General features: G+C 36.8%; 2 protein-coding genes across 6 annotated transcripts in view; one reads left to right on the plus strand and one right to left on the minus strand.

The window, feature by feature from the left end:
* The window catches only part of ptprea (protein tyrosine phosphatase receptor type Ea), a 118,947-nt gene that overhangs the window by 69,205 nt on the left and 33,386 nt on the right, over nucleotides 1-16,356 (minus strand). For 2 of the 5 annotated variants that reach the window (XM_088635081.1, XM_088635082.1), the window contains exon 1: nucleotides 5,481-5,703. The exons of 1 other annotated variant lie outside the window; for it this stretch is intronic. The gene's annotated coding sequence lies outside the window, so the exon portion shown is untranslated. Of the gene's footprint in view, nucleotides 1-5,480; nucleotides 5,707-16,356 lie in introns of those variants that run through there. 2 more of the 5 variants (XM_088635085.1, XM_088635086.1) reach the window with 2 other exon arrangements.
* clrn3 (clarin 3) lies at nucleotides 9,501-15,990 on the plus strand. The gene is made up of 3 exons (XM_088635080.1): nucleotides 9,501-9,880; nucleotides 12,899-13,084; nucleotides 13,754-15,990. The coding sequence occupies exons 1-3, from the start codon at nucleotides 9,631-9,633 to the stop codon at nucleotides 14,023-14,025; spliced, it is 708 nt and encodes a 235-aa protein (XP_088491206.1). The 5' UTR covers nucleotides 9,501-9,630; the 3' UTR covers nucleotides 14,026-15,990.

Here is a 16,356-nt window from a genome sequence, read left to right on the forward strand (position 1 = left end):
TCTAGATAAAAAAACTCATAAACTGAAGACCTCACTCAGTAGTCTAGGTCACTTCTGAGGAAAAGTTAAGTGTTACAGGTGTGAATATCTGGATCATCACAGGAAGCTGTAGGATTTATGCCAGATTATCTCTTGAAAGTAGTAAATGTAACCAACCCCTTGAAAGAAGAGAGGAAACATTCAAGTTTTCATGACTGAGGCTTATGCAAACACCTATCAGAGAATACAATAAATAGTAATTGTTTAACTTGTTTTTTAATGTTTTAAGACAAAATCCTTTGCCCTTGTAAATAAAACGTACAGTATGAGGTTTTGTATTAAATCATATAGTTTACCCAAAAAGATGCTGTGCTTTAAATTTGTACTTCTAAATTTTACTTCTAAAAACTTCCTTTTTAGGTAAATACTCTAACACAATTTGCCTGTAACTTCACCATGCTTGAATCTTTAAAATGTTTGGACTGATAGATCTGTGAACTTATTTTGATTGAATAATAATCATCATCATTTTTTTTTGTTTTTTTAATTTGTTTTCTGTTGTCCTTTCGGAATAACTGTCACAAAACATTTCAAGAACAAAGGAATGTGCCCTCAGACCACCTAAGCACACTGCAATACAATAGTGTCTGCCTGAGCATTTGGACACAGGCCACAGACTTGATTATGACACTGACTCATTGGGGAACTTTTTATTTCTTAACATCATTCAGCTATGTAAAGTTAAAAAAAAGACTTGTAATTTGCTTTATTTTATTTTTTATTTATAAAGATTAGTTATCTTTATAAATTGATAGTGGGTTCAACATTGTACATCTAGAGAGACAAGTATAACATATTGTAAAAAATAAGAGACTTGTTTCAGACATATTAACTGTTCAGCTTTTCGCTGTAATACTATAAAATGAAGGTTTTGAGGGGGGGCAACTGGATAAAATCAAACAGTCTCTTAATCACAGCCTAACCTACAGTACAACACAGTGAAGCACAGCATGGGCTCCATCTCCTTTCAGATCCCATCCAATGTGTAAAACGACGTTAAAATACCATAAATGAAAGCACCTTGAAAATTCCACCTTAAACGCCTACTCTAGGCCTCAGCTAATGTGAGCCTCTGTTCTACTTCTCTCTTCTCTTTTCTAGTTGCAATACTCTTTCAAGTGAGGTTTCTGACACAGCAAAAAACCCCACACTTCATCAGCCAGACACAAAGGACAAGTGTGTGTCTGAGGACAAGATAAAGAGGTCATATCCTTTTTATATACTGTATTCTAAGATCATGCTGTTTCTAAAATAACCAACTCAGAAATAAAGTTTAGCTCAAAAACTTTTAGATTTATTACAAATAGTTTCATATATGTCACAATTTCTAATCCCTTGCGTTATTTTACACAAATGTAAAAGAATCAGCTTTTTCTTTTTTTTCTTCACTCCTCACTCTCCCATACTCTTTGCAAAGCCCCACAATGAATACAAATTGGGTTTGTTATCACCGTGATGGAAATTTCCCTTTTTATAATCTCTTCTTTTCTCATTACTTTCATCTTAAAGCCCTCAGATCAGAAATTTGAATCACAGGTCTTCTATCAAGAAAATTTGACTAAGGAGCTTGTTGGTGCTGGGGTCTGAATTAATGGAATTTCAAGAATAGCAATTAAAGGTAGAATTTGGGGTGATTAATGATTAATTTCCATCCTAGAAAAAATAAGCATTTTTTATTGAAAGAACTGTTTAGACAAACATAAATAGCAGCCTTTAAAAGCAAATGTCTAAACTAGGAAGGTTAATTAAACATATGAATATTTTAAGTAACAAAGAAGTTCTTTTCAAGTTGTAATAAAATGTAATTTAACCCTCCTTAGCCATCACTGAAAAAAATAACTAAATGAGCTGGCTTTTAGTCCACAAAAAAGTACTGCTTCAGTTCAAATGAAAATCAGGAGATGATGTTTACTCTACATATAAATCTTATACCTATTTAGGTTTGCATATAAATAAGATAAAAATACTTCCAAGAATTATCTGAGATTTTGGAAATGTAGTCATCTGCAAAGTAAATAAAGCAAAATGACATTATCGGCCCTTATCCAAAGAATATCTAACATTTATTATTCACGTTTGGTACACCTTACATTTTCTGCTCATAAACCTAAATCTAAAGTTCACAAAAAAGCACCACATTATTATAGTAGAGATTTTTAATTCACTGCAGTTTGAATCATGAGACATCCCTTGTGTTAAAATGGAAAGAGCAGTTCTACTACAAAAACATAAGAAGAATTCTTGATATACTGGTCCTGGATTATTATATGTTACAAAACACAAAAGCATGAGCTGCAGATAGTAAGTGCTGAAAATTACACCCTTTGGCTACATTTAGACAGTTAAAAGCATTTCTACACAACCTTCCAGCCTCACGTCCTTACCGAAGAATGTCAGGCATCATAAAATCTATGAATTCTTTTCTACATAATGGAAAACAATTCATATGTATGGCTACGTAATATCACTTTAGTATAAATGTATGTGCCATAAACATGTCTCCAAGACATCATCGAGGATTGAAAATACAGTTGCCTACTTTTGTGTAATAGGAAATGGGGGTGACATGCTGGTTTGCACCACTAAGTCTCAGCTCCAGAGATTTCAGACTGGTATGCCAGTCTATGTGAAGCTTGCACGCTCTCCCTCTCAGTGTTCATGTGTTTTGGCTGGGTGCTCCAGTTTCCATCCAGCTTCCACACACACTCAGGATACTGCTGGACCGTTGATTAGCTACTATAAATTGTTCCTTTCCAGGGGTTTGGGGGAGGGTGGGGGTTGTTTCAGCACAACCAGCACTAGAAAATGCATTATAGAGAAATTGACCCAGATGTTCTGGATGTGGCCTTTCTGATACAATCCTTTCCATTCCGTTTATTTTTTCAAAATATTTTTCATCAACCCGAATTTTCTAACTTGAGCCATTCATTGGTCATTCATCCCTCATGATTGAGGATAATTGTCTTCCACAATACAAAAGGTGACCAATAAGACCAGCGAACACTCTCTGGCAGGTGGAGCATGTGCTGTTCTGGACGATATTGTCACGATCGCTACTCCTCCTCTTAAGGGCGATCCAGCCCTTCCTTGTTTAGCCCCATTACCTGCACCTGCTTCCTATTTCTGTTCTCCCTTAAAAGCCAGATGCTGACATCATTCGGGGTTCCTCATTGAATCCCGTTTCGTGAGAGCCTGGGTCCTGCAGCGTCTGGCTCCGTTATGATTTTAACTTTCTGTTGCTGATTCCCCCCGCCGGTTCCAACCCGGTTCCTGTTCCTTATCCCCCCGGATGGATCGCCTGGCCATAGACTTTTGCCTCTGTTTTTGATTACCCGTTTGGGTTTTCTATATGGATTGTTCGCCCCGGACTCACTTCCCCTGGACACCTGCACCCCTTGGACATGCCCCCTGTCTCCAGACCCTCTCCCGCATGACCTTTTCCCCAGTGTATCTTCACAATTCCGGATCGTGTCGTCTGCATAGGGCCCGGAAAGAACTGTTTCGTGACAGATATCAGGTCATGTACTGTGCCATCCACTCCATCACGCTCTGGCTTGGTTTCCTTGTTCTGACACTTTTTTGGGCCTCAAAGTGCTGGGATCCTTCCCAGATATTCTCCCTCCATCTGGTTTAGTCAAGCGCCAAAATCTCCCACAAGTCAATACTGATGTCACATTTCTTTGTGTTTGCTTTTACCACGTCAGTGAAAGACTTCTGGCCTGCTCTGATGTGACTGCCTTGCCTAACCTGGGAGAAAGAGAACCTTCTCTGGCAGCCTGATACTTGATAGCTGGAGAGATCCTTGCACCAGTGCTTGTTGTGCCTGCAGCACTGTAACTTTTAAAAATTTAACTAGAGCACTTTTATAATGCAATTAATTTAATACAACTCCTGGAAAAATATATAAGAGTATAAAACAAAAGTCTAATCATGTGCAGGCTTACTCCAATTTAATCTACTGCAATTCGTTAAGGCTCTCACTGGACAAACCCCCACTAACCCTAACCCAAAATGCAGCCATTAAGTCAAGTTTTAGACAGTAGTTTTAAATGAATTTAGCATACTGTAGAACTGCAAAAACAAACTCATTATAGCTGCCAATTAACTTACAAGTCAAGGGTCGAATAAGAACCTAGCTTTATTTACAATGAAATATAATAAGGGTAATAAGGTGTTTTCTTTCCTCTTTTTTTCAGCATGGACTAAACCTATTACTGTTCCTTTGCAGCCTACGCATGCTGACGCAGCTACCCACCTGAACTAATAAGGGTAAGCCTATATCCAATTCCTTGATTATTTTTCTGAAAACTATCTTTTCAGAAAAAAAAAGCTTTATAGTATACTGCGAACATATGTACTGTTTGTGAAAACAGAAATCAATTTCCATGTTGGGATTGGAGTCCTGTTTTAAACACTACAACTATCTGAGGTCCATAAAGCACACATAAAGCACTTGCTCCCTCTATGCAAACTCACAATAAAGTGACCTAAACCATAGAAATGTCCTCAGATTGCAGCACAGTTTTAATGTCAGTCCAACTAACCCACAACCTAGATATTGTTGGAAACCAAATATTTTGTTTTTCGTCATAACACGAAAAACTGATGTAATCAGATACAATAAACTATTTTAATGTATTCTGCAAACGTTCATTACATCAGCACTTTCATGTACTGTAACATTACGATTCAGACTATAGTACTCTTCGCATTAAAAATATAAGATTCTGAAATGGTTATCATTCTGGATTTTTTTTTTCTTTAAAAGGAAGAAGAAAGCAGTTTTCAATATTTGGCTGTACTTTCATTTAAACAATCTCATTTCATATAATCATATAATCAGCCATATACTGTATGCAGCGAAATAGCCAGGTTACTTGCTCTTTCAGTGTTAATGTCGACATCTTTTAGATTTGTTGTTGGAATATTACGTGTTGTTACACATCAATATTAGGATATCGCATTAAAAGAAAATGGTTCGTTACTACGGCGTAGAACGCTAGACCCTACTCTAGTAACCTACATACAGAATATGCACTGGACAGGGTTTTGGAGGTGGCACATAAATTCTAGTCTTCTAGCCGTCGCGTACAGTATGTCGTGCATCACTTCTTATTCATCCTAAGATTACAAAATCATGTAGCCGCCTGTTTCAAGGATGGTTTTTTTTTGACCAGAAAACACACAATAATAAACGCTTTTGACCATGAAAATAAAATCGATTCCGATTCCTTCCGCGTTCCGTTCGGAGCGGATTTTCCCAAGTCCAGCTACCTGCGATGAACGCTTTGATTCTATAAACCCCAGCTTCTGATATCCGAAAGCATGTACAGTAGCAATTGCACCAGATATTAATGTTGTAGAACTGCAAAAGCGACATAGTAGCCTACAATATATAAATTAAACACAAAACACACACATAGAAGGTATTTTAATCTTACCGCTGTATTCTTGATTGTACTGTAGACAACAACTTTCAGAGCTCTTCCCCTGTCAGTTCCCAGCAGAAAAAAAATCCGGACACGGTGTTTTTCAACAAGAGAAAGGATTTACCGGGCTTCTGACCAGCGTGGTATTTATCGGAAAGAGGCAGGAAATTTTGTTTCTGTGCCTGCTGTCAGAATAACCTTTCCTGGATTTCTCTTTCCATAAAACGGAGGAGAGAGGGAGCCGCCTGGCGCTGTAGTTCGAAACAGCAGGAGCGTATTTAGTGGCACCGCAGGGCACAGGAAATATGAGTCCGAGTTGCCCAACTGAAGAGGAAACTGCGTCTCCTCCTAATCCTACACGATAATAAAAAATGTTGAAAATAACCACCGCGTGTACGTCACGTTCATTTAAAACGTTTACATGGAAGATATTAAAATGAAATTAATTCAAGCAAAACAGAACATTCCACGTCACCGAGTCATGCCTGATCTAGATTCCTCAAAATTAATTTGTATGCATTTGTTCCGTTTAACAAACAAGACAGATCATCGTAGGGCACCGTTAATTTTCAGCATCAAAAAACCCTAAACAGGTGTGGAAAGGGGTAGGCTCAGTCAAGCCACTTAACATCTCGTAACAGTGCTTCTGTGATCAGCAGTTTCTGTGATCAATTGTCATTCTGTATAGCATTCTAAATACATCAGTCTATCAGCTGTCAGTTTTCATTTAGTATTTTCAGGCCACGTTTAGGCGGATGACCAAGAATATAATACATCGAAATAAACTATTTCGCCTTGTGTAAAACAATTTATCAGGCACATGATTATTTCACCGACGTTAGAGGATTTCAAGACTGTTTTATGTCTCAATTTATTTCTCTTTAACCAAATAAGAAGAAACAATAAGAAGCAACAAGACCCCTAAGGTGGTGCCGCTAGAATTGAATATATTAAAGGAAATGTGAAGCTTCTGTGATTAAAGAAATAAGCCTCGACTGTTCTTTCTCGGTGATATGAAACCCACAATTCTTATGAATTAATTTCAGTTCATATTCATATTAACACACAGTACTTATGAATTCAGTTCATAAAAAGTATTTTCATTTTTGTCTTGAATTGAAACTATGTAATTAGATTTGCACTGTTGGATGTTAAAAAGAAATTCCAAGGTCTTCTTATAACACTTCCAAAGATTATGAAAGACAAACTTGTGAACTGGTTTATTTTTGTTTAAACAACTAGAAAAGCCGTAATTCATACACCTTTTTGCTGTTCATTGTTTTGAATATGTCGACTTTGATAAGACGTCAGTTAAATAATAGCGGCTAACAGAGACTGACATTTATCTTAAACATCAGAACCGAAGACAAAATGCTATTCTTGCGGTTTATTTAGATGTAGAAATAGTCATACATATAGAACGGTGGATTATACTGGTTTGATTTATAATATCTTCTGTGCTGAGTGCTCTATGCAATTACCTGTCAGAAATGAGTGATATGTTTTTTTAAAAAAAACATTTTGGAGCATAGCAAATGATAAATTGATCATTAGCAGGTTGTCATTTCAAATTACTGCGTTCTGGATTTGCATTGCAAGAAGCGAAAGGTTTCCGAGGTATTATTTATATGCATAGAGGCAAGTATTTTTACTGCCTCCAGTCAAGGCTGTTAAAATCAGAGCACCTCTCACTTCATGTCTGCTTATCCACCCATTTTGTCCCTGTAAATCTGATCTGTCAACAAGGCATGAAGATCTGACACTGGAACAGTTCATACATTATACAGCCTACTTGTATGAGTGAAAGTCCTCTGAAAAAGCAAAGGTCAGTCTTGGTAATGAAAGGGAGGGGCAGTCTGCTTTTATTATGCCGATAACTGTGGGTTTTACAGTTTGACTCTGGATTTTATGCCTCATTCTATTCATAACCTGTGGAGTTTTACAGTATGTCTATCCATCAGTTTTCTAACTGTGTCTTCCAATTCAGGGTTGTAGTAACAGGCAGCAAGCAAAGGGTAGAAGGCAGGGTACACTCTGGACAGGACATCAGTCCATCACAGTGCAGACACTGCTCTGAGACACACTCACTCAGGGCCAATATTCCCAGGAGACAATTAACACACCAGTATGTCTTAGGACTGTGACATGAAACCAAAGAACCTGGAGGAAACCCAAGTGAACATAGAGAGAACATCTAAACGCTGATAGGAATCTGGGTCCCAAATTGAACCCAGGTTCCAGTGCTGTGAGGCAACAATGCTATGACACTGTGCCACATTGCCACCCTACAGTGTTACAGGAAATTGATGGTTTTAACTCTGGAGAATCAGACTGCATATTACTTGGAATACTAGCTAACAAAGACAAAACCTTTGCAAAGAAGACAATTTCAGTTCCTAGAAACTATAATTAATGCCCTTGGACAGATTAGGGATTAACCTGCGAAACTGGTCTATCAAAAAGAAAGATAGTTATGAAGAAATAACAGCTCATGGCCCTGTTACAAGGTTTTTGTTTATTTCCATTCAGATATGATCAATGTTACATGCTGGAACAAAGAATAATCTTTAGGACAGCAAACACCAAATATATTTAGAAAGAGCATTAGTCCTAGTTCAGATAATTCATAATAATTCACTTCTTATCTGTACTGTCTGTTTTTTATCCATTAACCAGTTCTCAACCTAAAAAGCATATAACCTTAAATGCCTATAGCCAACAATTATAAAAGTAACCTTTATGCAGAACTTCATCAGAAGTCTTCTGAAAACTCAAATACATTGTGTTTGTATCCATTTTTGTTGTTTCTTGTTAAAACAACAAGTTAGTTAAGCAAAACCTTATGTATCTCTTCTAAATCATTGTTGACTATGCCCTAGAATCTTTTTACGATACAAAGATTCCTCTAGTTTAATTCTAATCATCACCCCTATAACCCTACACTTATTAGAAGCAGGATGTATTGGTCTATAATTAAAACATTTCTCATCCTTTTTATGGATGGTGCTATATTAACAAGTTTCCAGTCAATGGGTATTACCCCTGTCTTGGTGGAAATCTTAATTTTATTTATTAGCCATTTCCCTTTTCATTATCTAAGCATTCTTAATGAATTCTGAGAAACTTAACTTCATCCTTTACTATTCTTTTACTATTGTAATGCTGAGGAAGAACTTTTATCATTTATTGCTCCATTGCAATATCTTTCTACTATTCTATTTTTGCCTCTGCTTGCAGTATTGTCCCATATTTAACTGAATTTTGTTTTGTAAATCTTTTAAGAAGTTCTTTCTTTGTCAGAATGGTTTTATTCACAGAGTTCTTAAACTATTTCTAGCCCAGCTCTACACTGACAGCCTGGACTCACCAATCAGCATACATTAGCTATGTATAAATATTTAAATATTTAAATATTTCCCCTTTCTCGGGGAAAAGTCTGGACTTTGGTCCTAGTACAATAATGATCATAAATACTGTACGTAAGGTCACTTCAGTGCCTGTCAGGTTTTCCATCATTATACTGATGTCATCGTTGCAGTGGTTACATTCATGTATTACAAATGTCTTTTCAGGAAAAAGCTTCTTGAATCCAGGGATATGTAAATACAATAAATTATTTATGGTCCAAAAATGTCCTCACTGTCAATGAAAAAATGTGTGCAACATGCTCTCAATTTGAATGTCATTTAGTTCTGAAAGGCCGGAAAACTTTAACCATAGTCTTATGAATATAATGAGGTTTATGAATTACCTCTGGAGATCTCCAATACAGCAAGGCAGGGAATAAGGTAACCATTTAAGTTTGCAGATGGGAATCATACTAATTATCATCCTATCACAAAAATATGCCACACAATAGGTTTAACAACTCCCTAAAAATAGTTAAAAAGGGCAATTTCTCACATCCTATTTATGATGTTAGATAATAAATGAACACTATGGTAACCGATTTTCACCTGATCAAAGTTCACACACTTGATTATGCCCTTTATTGCTCTCTCTCAGTTTAATGATCATCTTTTATTATTTCCTGCTGTAAGAGAGTCTGTAGCAGAAGAAACACTGACACTTCTTTGCTGTTGGAAGGTGCCACACATTTAAAGGCAAAATATAAAACAATTGAACATCACATTGAAACCATCGAAAGAATAACCCTGCAAAAATGCCTTCGAGAAGGAAAACTATTTGTTTCTTGTCGGGAGCTCTTGCCAGCACGGTTTGCTTTTCAATAGTGTGCTATACACTGTCGTCTACTGAGTGGGTCTCTTCTGAAATGGACTGTTCAGGCATAAATAGTAACAGTACCAATCCCAATGGTACCAGCAGTGCGTCTATCACCTATGGGCTTTTTACAGCTAAAGGACTACTATCTTTTTGTCCAATTTTTGGTTCTTCCCTTGAGAATGTACAAGGTAATTTATTTTCTTTTGAAATTCGTGAAGCTTATAAAAGTAGTTTTCAGTTTTTTTCTTTTTTATGTTTTTTCTCCTCTTGATTATGTTTTCCAATTTATTTATTTTAATTTGTCCTGTTTAGCTTTTTAAAAATAACAATATTTTAGATTAATTGTAAGTTGGCTTTGTATTGCCTTTCATCTGGTGACCATCTAAGTACTGTATATTCTCAAAAACACTATTGAACATCAGAAGAAAAAGAAAGAAAAGTTGGAAGAAAATTAGAAGAAAAACGTTGGTGAAGCCTCTATTTGGATGTATATTTGTGAAAAATGACTTATTAATGCCTGTTCTTAATGAAGTTCTAATGTGTATGGATTTGTCAGAAACAAAGCATGTTGGTTTTGACAAAACCTTTATACAATTGTTGTCTAAGTGAAGTTCTAGTATGTTAGTCAGAAAGATTCTATTCATTTTAGGAGGCTGAATTCTGTTATCCCCATGGCCTGGTAAGTTTGGAATTGATCTCCTGAGGTGTTTTTCTAGTATGTATACTAGTATACTATAATATTGTAGTATAGCAGTTTCATAATATTAAGAAGAAGTACAGATTTTGTGACACTCACAGATTTGTACAGCAAATTTTCCCATGTTTCAGTTTGGTTATCTCAGGAATGATGTGTTCTTTTGGGACAAAAAAGTTTGAAGACTGTGATGTGCTTTGATAATATTGAGGCTGCCTTTTTGGTATCCATATTTGTTGGAGCAATGTAGGATTTGGAGACTTTACGTGATGTGAGTTACTAATGATATTAGCCTGATTGCAAAGGAATTGCTTTGGTTACTTTTGGTCATTTTCTTCTATAAATGTAAAAAATGTGTATGGTATGACTTCCCAATCTGAAATGGTGTGTTTGGACTTCAATGCTACATGCTGTGGCATCTGCAGACACACACAGGGGAGAACGAGGAAGTGTAGACTACTGTGATGCAATACACGGGCAATACAGCCCTGTACCACAGGATACACAGCACCAATCAAGGAGAGACACATCCCTCAGTGACAGGGAGACTGCAAAGGTCACTGTGTCACTGAGAGTTGAGTAATCCTGCACAACACTGGGTGCCAGTTGGTTGCAACCACTTGGGGAATCCCAGTCGCAATAGTTAGTCACATGACAAAGGCTTGAACCTGTGATCACAGAGCTCATCCTGTGCTTTTACCAGGTGAGCACCTTTACCAGGTGAGCCACTCAGGTGGTCCATATCGCTTGGTAATTTTTGATAAAAACTTGTAAAATTAAAAAAAAATAAAGAAATACAAAGAAAAATTCCTAACAGTCATTATAGGCTCCCAGGCTCAGGAAGCTTGGAATCTTAATTACTATATCAAAAGGTCAAAATCGTTTGTGGTTGTTTAAATTTGGAAAAAAGATATTTACTGTGCAATGTTTTCTACTATTAATAATCTAATACTAGAGGAGAATAAACCTGTTTTGCAATTTTAATGAATTTTAGAAGGCCATAATTATTTTAGTACTGTGTAATAGAGCAACAGTGATTTTGTAAAATTTTAATCACTGATGGTTTTATCTTATACCCCCTCCCGAAAACCCCACCTGGTATCACTAATTATTTCTTTACATCTCAGCTCAGAGCAACAGGAATGAGGAGGAACAGACAGGCTCATCTGATCCGCAGTCCATAAATAATTCATGCTACAAGCCTCGCAGTGATGTACAGGATAGTTAGAGTTGCAAGTCACAGATGCAGGGGTCACTGTTTCTCCGGAGGTTCAGAGAGCTGGCTGACTAATCACAACTCTACCCCAGCAGCTCTTAGTTTACAGTACACTTGGGGAGTCCAGGTGTTAGTGTTCAGAAAAGCCATGTTTTCTGGTAATTTTGAGAAAACGGCCAGGCACTGAGGAGGTGTATACAGCTCTGGGACCCAAAGGCAAAGTCCCAGCACTTGTGAGCCTGCTACAACAATGGGTAATCCCTTACACAAGGCTTACACATTTTTACCTTAGGTTCTGCAGGAATCACACTAATCCTGCTTCCTGCTAAATGTATTATAGTATGAACAGGTCATACAACAGGAGGATATACTTCTACAGCTGACATGCGACAACACTTTCATCATATCTATATAAACTACTGTACAGGGACCAAAGCAAAAGCAAAACCTTACTGTGCTCTGTTGTCAGTAGGAGCTATGCTGAGAGGTGCCTATCATTAATAATCCAGGAAGCAGTCTGTCAGTCTTCTTTTTAGGGTCTGTTCCAGCAGCCAGCATGCTCAAAACATCAGACAGACACCTTAAACCTTCTCTTTCCCAGACAAGGTCAATAGTACTTATGTTAATGCCTGTATTGAGTGTTGTGACATTAATGTGCTGGGCTCACACAAAATGATAAAGAAAACTGGTAAAGCATCTTTCTCTCCCCGTACTTGGTGAGAAAATATAAATGTTAACTTTGGCTTGGTTTCAAATGTTTATGAACATGTATAGATGAGTGCTGGGTTAAGCTTACCTAGTCATGAGCAGAGAAAAAATATCTTAGATCACAAAGAATATTTTCCATTCATTTGATCTATTGTCATGAATGATGAGTATGCAATTTAGGTGCCATTGTACATAATGGTTTTTCATTGTGAGAAGCATGCATTTTTAAAGATGTATTTATTTTTTGTAATACTTCTTGCTAAACTGTGGCTTTGTCTAAAATGGACAAGTGGCAAAAACAGCAATAGTAATTAACTGAGACATGGATACACATTTACAGATTTTTAATTTATTAATATTTCTTTAGCTAACTTTCTCACTGCTCTGAACCATAGTAAAGTTACCATTTAGAGCAGTAACAAAACATTTTGCTAAATTAGTGGTACACAAGACATGGCAGAGTTCTAAATCTGTTTAGCATGTTCCATTTCATCCACCTGGGGAACCACACTGAAGATGGCCTGATTAAATCACTTTGTTATAAGCACTAACATGAAAGCCTCTGTTTGTCTCTCATTTTTTCCTCAGTTTTGGAAGCACTAGAAAAACAAAAGGGTGTTCCACACATCCTGCACTGCATGGTTGTGTCATTCCTAATCATCAGCTTGATTAGCACAGTGGGCAGCTTTATTATCACCATGTACAACTCCGTCAGCAACCCCTATGAGACATATTTGGGACCCTTGGGACTGTACACCTGCAGCTCCATTAGTGGTGAGAGTCATGTATGTCTTTCTAGTCCTTTCAGCAGTACTGCCAGTTAATCAGATTGACACTATTTATGACAAGGCTCACAAATCAAAACACCAGATTTAGAAGCTCTGAATCCCTTTGAAAGAAAGGGAGTAGAATGGAGGTGAGGTGATTCATTTAAAAGTGAAATACAGACTTGTTAAACAATAATTGTTTTGGTGCTTCTCTAAAACATTTCAAATTTACCATGTTCTTGTGGGAATTGTAGGCTAATGTGATTGGCTTTGGCTGAGGTGTAAAAAGCTAAAGCTGCACATTGTACCAGAATTAGTTTTTTTGTTAGCTGGGTGCTGGATGTTGTCATATTATTAGGGCTATCTGAGTGACGCTCACTGAATCTCCGCATTACCATAGTCTAACTCTGTCCCGTGTTCCTGTTCATTTCCATTAAAGCTCATTTTTCAGAATGTTTAATTTACAATATCCTGAAAAAGTGTGTCCTGTATACTGTAGATGCTGAAGAATTCTACTTATAGTTACTTTTAACTGACCCTGCACTTGGTACAAATTAGCAACCCATTTGCAGTGGCAGACAAGACAAAATTCAGTATCATTTCAGATATTGATGAAAAAGCATGTTTGTTTATTTTTTTGATAAAATTAATTCTTTAATCATCTTATTTCTTTCAGGTATCCTCATTTTTTTGGCACTCATCTTGTTTGTGGTGAACGTTGAAGTGCAGAATTTATCTGCTGCCATCATTATAGGTACCAGGAATGAAATTTCACTTTATAATATTCGGAACAATCTGAACTTCCCGTTTTACCTCCTGATTCCTGCCTTTCTCAGCTCTCTGTGTGCCATCGTTATCATTTTCGTCTATGCTCATGCCAGTTACACTGAGAAGAAGAAACAGGAGAGGCCCACAGAGGAAGCTCCTAAGGAAGTGATGATGTATTAGTGGGCTTGACTTTGTTAAACATTGCAGAGAATTGTGTGAATTGACATTAGTCTTTTTGCACCTACATCCCCTCTTCATGTCAGACTGAAGAGATGAACTTGTGAGTCCTGGGAAAACTAATGTACAAAACTACAATAACTAAGTACATTTTTCTCATTAATTCACACCTTTTAAAATGAAAATGATACTTTCAGAACATGTTCTCAAATTAATTTCTTATATAAATCAAACATCACACTTTAGAATATTCTGTAAACTATATATACTGATAGAAAAAAGAAATGCAACACCTCCTCCTCTGGCACTCCCATCTGCGTGGAACAGGCTGAAGATTGACCCATCCATGAAGAGGTCCTGATGCCACTGCTGACAAGTCCATTACAGCCTCTGTCTGGCCCAAGCCAGTTGGGTGTAACGTCTAGGAGGTGTGAGCTGAGAGCCTCTGACGGGTCACCTTGCTCTAAAGGCAGCAGCATGGAGCATCACTGTCCTGTCACTGATGCAGGCATTGTGTCTGCTGGCAGTTTCAGCAGCAGTATGGGTGGCAGATCTGAAATGATCTCTCAGATGAACCAGTCTGATGTGTCAGTGCTGCTCTGGTGTGGTCACTTGAGGGTGACCGGATCTTGGACGGTCATCTGTCCTGCCGGTCTGCTGAAACTTTCTCTGCAGTCGGGTCACAGTGGAGTGGCTTACTCCATAGTGTCTGGCAATGCTGGCACATGACATGCCTGCCTGCAGCATGCCAGTGGCCCTCTCCCTTGCTTCGGGTGACATTCAAGACATTATGGAATGCACAGAAAACTGACTAAGTGTAGCCTTTTTCTTGCAGTGACCTAAGCTGTGAATTAAGGCTTTTTTAAAAGTGACCTGATCAGGCATTGTTCCACCAAGACCTTGTTCGGCAAAAGTGCATCTAACGAGCTTTCATGAAATTAGCAAGTTGCAATGCCTCACTGCACAAGCTGTATTGCTGGTCAGAGGGCTTAAAACAAACTGACAACTTTTTGTGAAAGTACATATGCTATAACTATAGTATTCTCATTCCAGAAAATGTTGCATTTCTTTTTTCCATCAGTATATTTATGAATCACAACAACATAGAAAGGAACCATTTTTCCATTTTGCTTCAGATAACTGTAACTATGGTCAAGCACTATCCATTCTATTGCAGAAAATAAAAAAAACTGCTAATCATTGGAACATAGCGTCTTGCAGATTTAGATGTAGTTCTTAAAAGTCTTGTTATTGTCATTTGTGTGTTGCTCTTGTAAATAAGATTATAATTATTGTATAACTTATTGTGTACTGTACTCACCTGTTTAAAATTTGGTCTGTTTTCTTAAACTTATAATATTAAGAATTAGGCATTTATGTTCTCCATGTAAAATGAGTTCAAAGTGAGAAAAAGAAAAAACATGCAGTTTCTTTCACTTTTGTATAAAATTATGTCCAATCTTTCTTGTGCAAATTCATCTTAAAACATAGAAAATGCACATTTCCCTTTTGACCTCTGCATGAGAGTAGATTATAAAGCATTATCCAAACCCAAAATCCATTTTACAAGTTACCAAAGATACCACTTTTCAAAGGATTACAAGTTTATTTTCATACTAATATAACCTTACAGAACTCTGGAACAGGACTATAGACTTTGATCTCAAAAATACTCTGTTGTGGCATGACAGAAAAATGCAGGAGAATATGTTCTGCGTCATACAATTTTTCAAAATGCACATTAGAGTTGTTGACTTTCTGACCTTTTATTGTTGGATAAGTTTAACATTAAGCTATTTGATTGACATTTTCATAGAAGTCTTGGATAATATGATAATTTTATTGGTTTGCTTTCTTATGTAAGTTGTGTGTAAGATCTGACTGCTGGGAGTATAAAGGTAGATACTTATCCTGCTATAAAAGCTACACTTATAGAAGAAAGCCATTAAATTTGATGTTCAAATACCACATGTGTATGCATATGTGTAATGGTTGCTGCTTTTAAGATAGGATTGCTATAAACCTCAAAAAATATTTTACCTTAAAAAATATTTGTTGTCCTTTTGGAATTTAATGAATCACAATTTAAGAATTGTGATCTTCTTTAAAGTATTTAGCTGCTCTGGACAATACAGGAATATTTCCCTTTCTGTAAAATTAAGGATTAGATATCTACTGGACTTCCAGTTTTTGTAAGATATGCTTATTTTGTGCCAGGAAAATATATTTTTTCTCTACTGGGATAGCAATTTAAATCTGTGTTCAAAACATACCATTTAATTATGTTTGCTCCTCTGGTGCAAATTAACATTAAACAGCTGAGAGGTTAAACCT

The sequence above is a fragment of the Lepisosteus platostomus genome, chromosome 6, assembly GCF_059453375.1.
Source record: "Lepisosteus platostomus isolate fLepPlt1 chromosome 6, fLepPlt1.hap1, whole genome shotgun sequence".
In the NCBI taxonomy this organism is placed as follows: domain Eukaryota; kingdom Metazoa; phylum Chordata; class Actinopteri; order Semionotiformes; family Lepisosteidae; genus Lepisosteus; species Lepisosteus platostomus.